Source organism: Patiria miniata, unplaced genomic scaffold (assembly GCF_015706575.1).
Source record: "Patiria miniata isolate m_02_andy unplaced genomic scaffold, ASM1570657v1 HiC_scaffold_21, whole genome shotgun sequence".
Classification (NCBI taxonomy): domain Eukaryota; kingdom Metazoa; phylum Echinodermata; class Asteroidea; order Valvatida; family Asterinidae; genus Patiria; species Patiria miniata.
Window position 1 is genome coordinate 5,389,671 of NW_024037060.1, and position 11,989 is coordinate 5,401,659.

An 11,989-nucleotide genomic window follows, 5' to 3' on the forward strand; every position below is an offset into this window, starting at 1 on the left:
AGGTCTGCTGGCAGATCAACCGACCAAAAATACGCCGAAATTGTAAACAAACTTCAAAGCTAGCTTATAAAAATTTCTCCCTACAAATCTGCATTGTGTGCATGGATGACTCAATTTCATATGACCAATTTGCATATCAGTATCTAAATTTCGACTGCACTTTGCATTGAATCCCTGCATGCAGAGTTCGTGAAGGGAAACTACCGAATCGGCCGACCAGAAATTGCCACAATAGAAGAACAATTAGGGTTTCTCTATAATAGTATCCGTGACATAAAGAGTTTGACACTAGAGTGATTTTGAATGGGTCATGTGACGACCTTGATATCACGACAAAGAATTACGTGACGTTGGCAAAAAATATCAACAAATACCCATTGCACAGTGTTGGTACAGTGCGGGATTCTATTGCAGCCAATTGAATTATACATGTAGACCCATAAACCAGGTGTGGATCAGCCTCTGCTGAGTAAACTATAAGCCTATCACGCTTTAGGAGAACATTACGCGATAGGAATAATATTACTGATAATTTCTAGGATCTAGGAGCGACGGACACGAACTTAGCAATGTCTTCAGGAAACATGTCTACGGCTGTTGCATTTCTTCTCTTGGCTACTTTTATGATTCACGCTGCTGCAGTCAGAGGACGTCATGTCAGGTAATCTTACCTACATGCCTACGAAATATTGTGAAAATGTCTCCGTAAGGAAAACATTAATTGTACTTATATCTTAAAGTCTTGGCGCATTATTGACGACAACACCCAAATGTTTACTGTTGCAAATTATTTCATGGATGTTCGGCATTCCGTAACTTGAAAAGTACACGAGTGATATAAAATAGGAATATTCTTACTAAAAGAAAGCTCATCATTTGGGCTTTCATATCCCAGATTTTGAAAGTGCTACAGGCATTTCAAAAAAATGCATGTGGTTACGTTTTTCTTACTCGCCCCACATTTTGACTTGAGCAAGGTCAAGGATGCCAGGGATTACTTGGCATATTTTATCCACAATACACATTAACGAACAATACATTGTGCCCTTATTTGGAGTTTTCATTATTATTACCCTAACCTCCAATTGTACACAAAAGAGTCTGCCACGCGTGTTGTGCTTTAGAACTAGTCTCTCAAAACAGGAACCTTACTTTTCAGTTTATAAGTCATTTGTTATGCGATTTTTGTTTATTTTTTTAGATTTACGATTGGCGATCATAACAAGGATTATCTCCATTACCTTTATAGCCCCTTTAAAAAATGTCTATTCTCAAAATTTATTAAAGCTTAGGATAAAAAGTAGCAATTTTTCAGGACATTCTGTAGCCAAGGTCCACTCTACCAGCGACTGTGCAGTTAATAACTTTCTTGAATCCAGTCAATAAATGAAATGTAATGCAAAACCTCATATTAGAATATCGTATGAGGGGGGGGGGGGTCTAATGAACGTTTACCCATTGATTTTTAGCATTTCATATTTGTGAAATGATTTTGCTATGGATACACATTTAATTTGTTTGAATTAAAAAGAAAATCTGAAATTAACACTTTAATTTACGATGGCATTCAGTTTCATTAGCATTAAAAAATTGTAATAATTGAAGGAACGACCTAAAGATTAAATCTCACCGATTATATTTCAATTAAATATTGTCCATTGTATATTGTTTTTTTTTTTTATAGATCTTCCCCGGATATGTCAAATTTGACATATTGTGTTTGCCAAGATGTAGAAAGAATTAGTACGACTTTCGAAATGCCTTGCAGAGGTGAGATAATGTCTCAAAGAAATGTCATCACACCAGACATTTATTTCAGCGTCGTACCGAGCATTGTATTTCCAATTATGTGAAGTTACAGTGCTCGGCTATTTATACAAAATTTAAATTAACAAAATTAAACGATTCAAGTGCGAAACAAAATGAGATATTGTAAACATCATAATTAATCGCGATGTACACGTATAATGGGAGTGTGTGACTTTTCAGGCAGAGCCCTGCTGAAAATGGAACAAACTAAATTTCAGTTTCTCCTAAAAACAAAACAATTTCTAATTGATGTCTGAATATGAAGCCGCTTTCACGAAAAAAATGGCCGCTAATACTCTTAAAACTGACGACCGAAAACATTATTCGTTTTGTTTGTACTATTCGCAGATTGTGCTGGAAACACAACAATGTCCTGCTATAGACTCGTCAACGAGATGAAGAATTTCACTGAGGCCAGGCGGGCTTGTTGTGATCAGGGCGGCCACCTTGTCTACATCGAAACCGGGCAGGAGCGAGAATTTCTTCAATCAACATTTCCTGGGGCCGAGGATTACTGGGCTGGGTTCAATGGCTCTGCATGGCTAGATGGTAGTGCACGGACTGAAACTGCAATACGTATCTCTGGAAATTCTAATTGTTTTGCAATAGCGCGAAGTGGGAATTCAGACCAACCCATTCGACTGAAAAGTGAATCATGCGCTGAACGTTTCCAGTTCATGTGTGAATTACCAATGGTATTTGAGAGTAAGTATGCATTACTTTTAAGTTATGAGATTGTAGAAACGAGGCCACAATGTGATAAAAGAACACTTTCACGCGAACCCAAAATACAAATACAGAGTTTATTCAAATCTTTAAAAACTAACTTTTCATTAACACCTCGTCACAAAACGTAGGTTTTTCCGGCTAGATTAAGGAATTAATTTCACGAACACGCGTTCAAATTTACGCAGTTTTTCCAAAACAGATCTAACTATAAGTTTTTTCCCGGTTTAATTAAATTCACGTTACTTTTCGAGCACAAACAGTTTCTTTTAGTAACTATTCTTTAATTTAAAAATGCCTATTTTTATTGTAAGCCACTTTTCGGCGGGCCAAAAATAGGCCCTATAGTGTCACAACCAGGATGTGCCAGCATATGCCGATCGCTTCGCAAGCCGTTGAAAAATCAAATGCGGGTTCTTTTGGGTAAAAGGGGATGAGAAGACTACATTATCGATCACAAACATTGGAATTCAAAATGACCTGGGTTGGCCTGCTTGCCTCCCCTCCATTTATCTAAACATTTCTTCTTCTTTTTTCGCAATGGTGTAGGCAACTTTAGCAACTGGAGCGTGAATGATTATTGTAACTGTTCTAAAACAAGCGTGACCTCGACAGAACCTGACCATTCAGATCTAATGCTAACAACACCGACAAGTGAAATATTAACGGGAACCAGCGACACAAGAGAAACAGATTCAACCGTCAAGCCAGCCTTGTCAACTGACACTGTCGACACATACGCAACTGTGGCTACCACTTCAGTCGACAATATTGACGGCGAACCTGATGGAGTAACTACGCCCAATGATGAACGGACTGGAACCGAGTCCAATAAAGAACTAACAACTGTCGGCGAAAAGCTTTCACCAAACCAGCGACAGACCGGTGGTCCGATAGGAGTTCCCATTGGAGTCACCCTGGCCGTAATTGTCATCTTGGCGGCGCTGGTCGCTTTCTATTTTTGGCGGAAGAGAGGCAAGAACAGGGGAGAGAAGTCACGTGGGTAGGTTTGACCTATTGACAGTAACATCACTCTGGAGGTTATGGAATATGGATTATCAAGTTCACTTCCGTCAATATTGATCAGTAAAATCAAAGCTCTGTTGAAACTAAACAACAATGCGTCATGAAAAGCGAAGTCCGCATTCAAAATGGGCCTCACTGTAAGACATGTATTTGCTAATCTCTTGATTGGGTGAAATTAATAGACTTTCTGCGTAGTAGCCATCTTAGAGGCTAATTGAATTAATATCAAACAGGTTGTTTTGTTGTAAGAAAAGGTAGTGTGCGGAAAAGTTTGCCCAAGTTAGCATGTGGCACAAGACATTGCCTTAGTTTGCGAGAGAAAAAATAACCTTCGAAAAGGACCTCCATGAACCTGCCCTCTTTGGGCAGAATGATATATCGTTCAATATGTGAACTATCTTGACATCAGTAACACCGGTTTGCCTTGCTTTTTAACTTTAACTTGTTTTCCTCACCACTTTAACAGATTTCTTTGATTCATAATTCCCATATTTATAATTACCCTGGATTGGACATTTGGGAGACATCCCCATAGACTTGTGCACAAATTTTTTCAAGCTTAAATGTGCCCTAACCCAATATTCCATTGTCCTTTTTTTCCCCACAAATGTCGGTATGTTTACTAAGTAGACCACGAGCAACAAATATAATCTAATTGAGACAACAAAAATTTGCCTCTAAAGGGGTGCTGTGACATTAGGGAGACATGAAAATGTCTCCCTAATGACCGATGTCTCCCATCGTGCGAAGAAATTACGATAACGTGTCTCCTTAATGGTACCATTACACCGATAATCCACAGGATAAAGCTTCTGCTTCATTATTATTATTTTTCATTATTTGTCATAATAGATCTGGCCATCTGATGGCAGGTGAAGACGAGGTTAAATCCCCTCTCCCTGTAGGTAAGTCCATTGTTGTAGATTAATGATTCACCTGCCAGCACTACTGATGCTGAAAAATAAAGTTTACAACATGAAGACTGGTGCTATAGTTCCCAAAGTTAAACAGAAATGATTCATGGTTTTGAAAAAGGTCCCTTATAAAATTCTGCATATTTTATTTACATTTCAGAACCTTATATTCTTTCCTTTTAATCTGGTCTTAATCCCCAGCCAATCCAACCTACAGCTATCAAGAGAATGGTCACGTTGCTGATATCAACTTGCATCCTGTGACTACTAGTGGGTTGCCTAACAAGGTAAAACGTTTGGAACATTTTTCTTTAATGAAATAAAAGAAAAACGGCACGCACCGTATAGTGTGGAGTTTAGAACTCGTAGGAGGGAAATCAGGATTGGTTTTATTTAGGCATAAAAATTCATCGAGATTCAGTTCCTATATAGGCGCAACATGTATGGATTTCAGTTATAGTGCATTATTTGCTCTTGTTTTTTTTCACCAATGCAAACTTTTGTGAGCACGCAGAAACAAACCTCTAAATTCGAATGCCCACTTCGGCAGGTATGTCTAAATTTGTCATCAAGCTCAACATTAATAGCTCCATCTTAACAAGTATACTAAGCGCAATATCGTGGAAAGAAGAAAGTACGACAAACTGGATTGCTCAGGGACAAGGAAACCACGACCAACCTGGTTTAAGGTAGTTTTCTGCCAGTACATGACAAAAACGTCATCGAAATGAACAAACCTTCAAAACGGCAGACATTTCAGCGCGCCGTTTTTTCCGTTTAGAAAGGTTTGAGAAGATTATTATCAAAATCCGAAGCTGCTGACTCCAAAAGCAGAAACAGTCTTTTTAAAGATATCTGCCGTGTGTAAATAAGGTCTATTGAAGTAGAGATTCACAGTATCTCTTAATTTTACCTATATTCTTGGGGATTTCGAAACACTGATCTAACAGATCTCTCTCCTTTTTTTTGGATCAGGACACGGCCTTCGGTGATGACGAATCTCCGGACTACACGCCGTATCCCAACAACGAGGCAGACAGCTATGCCACCATCCCATCCAGTGGCTATACAGCTTACAAGCCTCAGCAAGAAAACGGCGTGTACACCGGCTTGACGGGCACCAAGGAAATGGACGACGACCCAGCCGTGTACACACCGATCCCAAACAACGGCCGCAAGCCGTCAGGGAGCTCAGAGAGCGAGTATGTGGATCCAGAGCCCGCGATGGAGCCCCGGGTGACACGTCACGGGGCCAGTGGAGTAGGCTCTCCTCTTGGGCAAGCTTCAGGGAGAAAGCAGGCGAAGGACAGCGGGTACGTGGACGTAGACGCACCGCAGTCCCTCGGGGGTGTGTACATGGATCTGGATGACGATGTCAACGGTCAACAAGGCCGGCAACCAGCCAGAAATGATGAGTACACGTATGTCAGCGTGGATGGTCATCCAGTCACCATCTCTGACAGCCAAGATGAAGACCCGGAGGGAGACTACTACTTCAAGCTCGAGAAACCCGGTCCAGATGACAGCGATCCAGGCACAGACTCTCAGACCGATGAGGAGGCACCTGGAGGAAACGACTACGACACCTTCAATCGTGCCGGAGCCCAACACCCAAGGAAGAATGCCCCTACTGATGTCGGCACCTACAATCTTCCACGTCCAACTGAAAGCAACGCCTATGACACCTTCAATCGTGCAGGCGATCGACAGCCCAAAGCCAATTGCCCCACACCTGATGAAGGCGTCTACAGCCTACCAGGTGCACCTGCAGACGACGTTTATTCCACCCTCAACTGAACAGGTGGGATATCAAAACAAGGCGGTCGGGACCACTGATCTCCATTATACTGACTGGATAGCGCTTCATCATGGGTGTGCACAAGACCGTGAGGCCCTCGCACACACGCGGCGGCCATTTTGAAGCTCCCTCAAAGCCCCACAACGCACGGATCCGTATATAAAAAGCACATAATTACAATAGTTTAGGAAGCAAGTTTGGATCATCAAACACATTTTTATTTATTCATTTTGCCCACAGTACGATTTTGCTCATGTTATATTTTGTTCAAATAAATAATTTTACTTCATGACTTTGCATATATTTTTACGTGGCCAAAGGGAGTGTCAAAATGGCGTCCAGTGACTTCACCTTCACGGCCCGAAGTGCTATTCAGTCAGTATCTATACTTCTATACTACAATCACGAAAATGATTGGAGGGCGCTGCCATTTTCCCGACCGGTCTCCCGTCCCGCCCGCGCCCGTTGGCCGCGGGGGGTGCGGAACAGGGCCCGGCTATTTCCACCCTATTTCCCATAATTCCCTTCCCCATTGGGCCGCGCCGGCCATCTTGCGTATGGGCCGGATAATTGACGTGCATGCAGCGTATGGGCCGGATATCGATAATTGACGTGCCACGTATACGTTCGTTATGAGCGCTGAGCATGCAGCGCATGCAACTTGCATGCCCCACATTTCTTCAGCACAGCGTTGTTGACATGGTTGATGTATCTGTTCCTTGCTCCAGTTTTCTCTTTGAACGGTAAGTCTCATTTATGATATGTATTGTTGTTTATGAAAAGTGGTATTCTTTCGAACGCCACTGGCAATGAGAAGCATTGTTGTTTGTGAAAAGTGTGACTGTGAGTTTGTGAGTACGGGGAGGGTTGTACGGGGAGGGTTGTACGTGCGGGGGAGGCCTCGGACATCGAGAGTTTGGCCGTGGGTTAACTTACTAGGCTTAATGTGGCCAATTTACTGCATGACCTCCGTAAATACAGGCCTCACTTGGAACATGTACCGGAACATGTTTGTAGAACTTTGCCAACTCTTGATTTCACAATTGGGCTTTGTTTGTAGTTTATTTTTGGATTTTGCTTTAGTTTGTTTTAGGCCTAGGCCTATACTAGCTAGAAAAAAACTGCTGCATTTGTATATAGGCCATGAAATGTACATTCATTCCATACAAATTATGCAAACTAAATCTTTGTGGTAATCTTAGAACACGGCAAATCATACGTAAAACTTCCTTTAAAGAAATGACTTTCATACTCATAAGTCATAGGCAAAACTAAATTAATTTACTGTAAATCAAAGACCAATAACCAACTTAATAAAGAAACCCTCAAAATTAAAGACGTGATTAAGTTCAAACCTCAGGCCAAAAACCAAAAAATACAGGCAAAGACTAAAACCTGAAACCAACACAGTTAGAATAGTGGATCTTAGAGAATACACTCTGGCAGAAAATCAAATGACTCGACAACAGACATGAACCCAAGCAGGATAAAGAGCTATTGTTAGCCAATGTATTTTTTTTAACAAGTTTTCTTCACCTTAGTCGTTTTTCTTTTCTTTCTAACTCCTTTACACAGGACTCTCGATGACACCCACATCACATGACCAGCTCCAACCATGCTCCAAGCATGCTCCAGTGCATGCTTCAACCAGTTCCCAAAGCAAGAATCTCAACTCAAGACGACGACGTGACACACCTATTCTTTCCAGTTCAACTGCAAGATTCCTGCTTTTTCTCTTTACCCATTCAAAACACCATCAATGTCCATCCTTTTTTTTAAATTATATCCTTGGCTTAGTTGTACCCAAGAATAATGATGGAATGATTACCCGATAATTACTGGCCAAGCAGACTTATTTGATAACAAAACAATGTCTTTGATTACCGAGTTACATAATCACTCTTAAAATTTCACAACAAAATATTCATACTCGCATACCCCTCCATTTCTCATGAGTTTTCACCAACACTCATTAAAAAAATGTTGTCCTGTAACTTACAATGCCACTGTCATTATTAATGATTACAGCTTTTAACACAAAAAAACTGCAATTGCACAATAACCTTTGGCCGTCTTGCTTGAAAGTTTTTCATGGAATGTTTGTGCCTATGGTAAACAAGCCTGGACCGACGTCCCTTGCGAAAATTGCTCCGAAAACTGACTACAATTATATCCCCTGAGTTTTGTCGAAGTACTACCCTGTACAGTAATGAATGCTGCAAATACATTATTACTAAAAAAATTCCTGTATACCTGATTTCATTTTCACAGTTTTGTAATAAATTCATTTAACATGTGGTGCTTGACATAATTATGAAGTGCTCCAATATGTCCTTTCTTTTAGTTTTACTCTCTTCTGCAAATAAACGTGTTACAATACTTTGCTGTACAACCCCATCAACATAATAAAAACACCAACTGCTATAATGACATTAACTTCTACTTTAATAAGAAACACCCCCTTCACCATAACGAATATAAATTGTTGCCCACTTCCCCGGAAATGTAATATGTGACCATTCACAGGTGTAACATAAATAGGCATGGGCGTCGCGAGGAGGGGGGGGGGGCACCCCCCCCCCGAAAAGCAAAAAAAAAAAAAAAAAAAAAAAAAGAGGCGCGAAGTCATAGTGGTGTGAATTTAATGGGTTGGGGGGGGGCAAAATGTCCCTGCCCCCCTCTAAAACTGATAAATCGAGAATGTGTTGAGAAAAACAGGAATTTTTTGGCCAAAATATGTTTTGCCCCCTCTAGAAAAAATCCTGGCGACGTCCACACAATATCCAACCCCCACCCCCACTGGCTGCCCCCTCCTCCACTCTGTAGTGAGAACGATGGATACGATGTTGTATAGGCCAAGATCAAACCGCGTTTCATCTAAATTACCTATTTGTACAGTTGGTGTATACGTCCTTAATGGTTTGGCACCTTGAAAAATCAATGTTCAAATTGACTGGACAATATTCTAGCACAACATTATTTATGAGCTTTATATAATGAGGCATCGCATGAGACAATCGGTCGGCAATAAATACTTAATTTCATTCAACTGTTGACAGCAAGACCTTCCTAATCGGTGCGCAATTTAAAACAACATTTAAACGGTATGAATCCCACCACAAACATAAACCTCCACAATATCAGCGATTTCAATATCACCATCTCCCCTCTATAACAAAAACCATTTCTCCCCATCCCTGGAAATATTTCTCCCCATCCCCGGAAATATTGGTGACATGGTTGACGGGTTTTACGGAAATTGGGCGTTCCAACTAGCACCCTTCACCCTAGCTAGCCCCTTCCCCTATATTGACAATATGTCCTGGACCCTCGCACCATCTCCGCAGGAAACGTTATGTGCACGCACGTTGCTAAACGCAAATACAACTTAGGCGAGACTGATGGCGAGTCCAAATAGGCTCGCGTGCAGCAGAGGGTCTGATTCTTTATTTGACTTAACAGTTGTTTGGAGTTATTAGAGTTTAAATTATCGAGATTTCATTGTATACAGTAATTATTACGAAACAGTCAACTCCACCCATCTAGCGGGTGCCGCGCGAAGCGCGGCATCCCGCTAGTAATAGAGATCAGTGGTCGGAACCCGTCAACAATGAAGTGGTTATGTCTGCCTGGCCGTCGCAATAAGAGGGCGCTATTTGGTTTGGGTAAAATAATACAAATAAGTTTACCCAAATCAAACAGCGCCCTCCTATTGTGTCTGCCATACTTCAAATAGGTTAATAATGGCAACTTACGAGAACAGATATTCCACAGTGTCCTAACAGTTGCAATAATGCTCTAATCGTTTATTTCTGTTATATATTCCCATGAAACTGTAACCTCTATTTGTATCTGTAACACACCGTCAAATGTCCGATTATATGAAGAAATTTCCCAGAAGGTGAAACAATGATGAATTTCGACGGGAATACATACATTTTGCCAGATGTATTTGAAACATCACGGATGAACCAAATGAATGCAAAAACAATATTCGACTACCGTATATTTGTTTATAACAAAAAAGTACTAATTCTTAGCCGAATATCACGAATATCTGTGGTTTATTTTTACATTTAATCCCAAGTCTGACTCCAGACATGTACGATTCTTTGCCAGGTATCCATCAACATCGATGACAGGCTGTAAAAAGTAAAGCCCGCCCTCTAAAGTCTGGATCTTACTTTGTGAATTATAATTTTAGAATGGATGAGTTGGTATGTACAGTGTGTCCCAGAAGAAGCGGCTCCGGACAAATGAGCGGCAATATCTAAACAAAACTATTCACGCCAGAGTTAAACTTGTTTCTTTTTTTTTCATGTTGTTGATGTTGTTTAGTGTCTGTGACGAAAAAAATTGTGTTGATTCAACATTCTTGAAGCTATGACTAACAACGCAAAGGCTCTTACAAATCGAAATTTACACATTTTCACGTCAACGACGGCCAAAAATGTTAGGACAACAGGAATAATGAATTGTTTGGTTATTATATTATATTCAAGGGGCAATATTTCATTTCATCTGATTCAGATTTTGTTTATGAACATTACAAATAATTGTGTTATGAAATAAAGACAGCCTCTTCTTGTTTGCATGTGTTTGTGCGTGATACAGGTTCATGGTCTCCCTCTCTCCACCAATTTACCAGCACAAGCTAATGCTGCAAAAAGTGTACATTTCGATTTTATGGAGCTCATAACGTTTTTAGTCATGGCTTGAAAATTTAAATCAATTCAGTATATTTTTTCACAGGCAATAAACAACATCAACAGCATGAAAAAAATACACAAACAAAATTTAGTCTCACGTGAATATTTGTCTCGATATGGCTGCTGAATAGTCCGAGCGCCCGCTTTTTCTGGGACACACTGCACACGGTATCTTTTATTTCCTGAAAAATGGCATGTATTTCTTTTGATTTATCAAGATTTTGTTTTATTTTTGTTTCTTTGAACCATAGTTGACATGAAGCTGTAACTGTTTGCAATGGCGATGTTCACAGAAATTCAACGTCATTTAGAATATTACACAGGAGATAGAGATTCGCACAGTGACATTTATTTTGTTCTTAGAAGTTTAAAATTTCATATATTATTTTCTTCACTCTTTTCCCAAGTCTGTTCGCCAATGGTAAAAAGACAACTTGTTAATCTACTCTAAGAAAAAAAAATGAAAAACATAAAAATGATGGAGATCATTGTTTAAAATCAGTGTTCATATTAAATTCAGCAATTGTAAAAAAAAAAAAAAAAAAAAAAAAAAACCTATTAAAAACAATAAGCTAACGGAAAAAAAGGTCTTTTAAATTTCAGAATTATTTTGGAGAAACTTTAAATAATTAGGGCTGTGCGGTAACTTCAGTTTAAGAGGAACTGTACGGAAAAAATACAAACAGTTGCCAGTGAAATTAACATGCGGGCGGCTCATCTCGTCCGCTTTGGCAGATAGTTTCAGGACATTATGGTTCGCTCGGTCAAGGGTTACATAAACAAGAAGAGCCTAACTTTCGCTTTGTATGTTGCTTATGCAGTATGAACACGTATGAACATGTGTGAATGAACATGCATGAATATGAACAGTGCAAACGAGTTCAAAGTAATGACGTTGTTTCCTTTTTTTTGCCGAGATGTGTTTACCATCTGCTAAGTTGTTACAGGATATAAAATATTCAGAACTGTAAAAAGATATTAACATGTGTATCCCAATGCTTTTATTG

General features: G+C 39.9%; 1 protein-coding gene across 1 annotated transcript; it reads left to right on the plus strand.

The window, feature by feature from the left end:
* The first annotated feature begins 439 nt into the window (after positions 1-439).
* On the plus strand, positions 440-8,737 carry LOC119729814. The gene is made up of 7 exons (XM_038202605.1): positions 440-661; positions 1,685-1,770; positions 2,158-2,514; positions 3,085-3,538; positions 4,414-4,466; positions 4,677-4,762; positions 5,451-8,737. Exons 1-7 carry the CDS (start codon positions 570-572, stop codon positions 6,270-6,272), a joined length of 1,950 nt encoding a protein of 649 aa, XP_038058533.1. The 5' UTR covers positions 440-569; the 3' UTR covers positions 6,273-8,737.
* Positions 8,738-11,989: the final 3,252 nt, after the last annotated feature.

Bases quoted from the DNA above. Each gene is read 5' to 3' on its own strand.
- LOC119729814 (XM_038202605.1), top strand. From the start codon at position 570: ATGTCTTCAGGAAACATGTCTACGGCTGTTGCATTTCTTCTCTTGGCT. The intron at 2,515-3,084 runs GTAAGTATGCAT...GCAATGGTGTAG, and splicing joins ATTACCAATGGTATTTGAGA to GCAACTTTAGCAACTGGAGC. The intron at 3,539-4,413 runs GTAGGTTTGACC...TTGTCATAATAG, and splicing joins AGGGGAGAGAAGTCACGTGG to ATCTGGCCATCTGATGGCAG.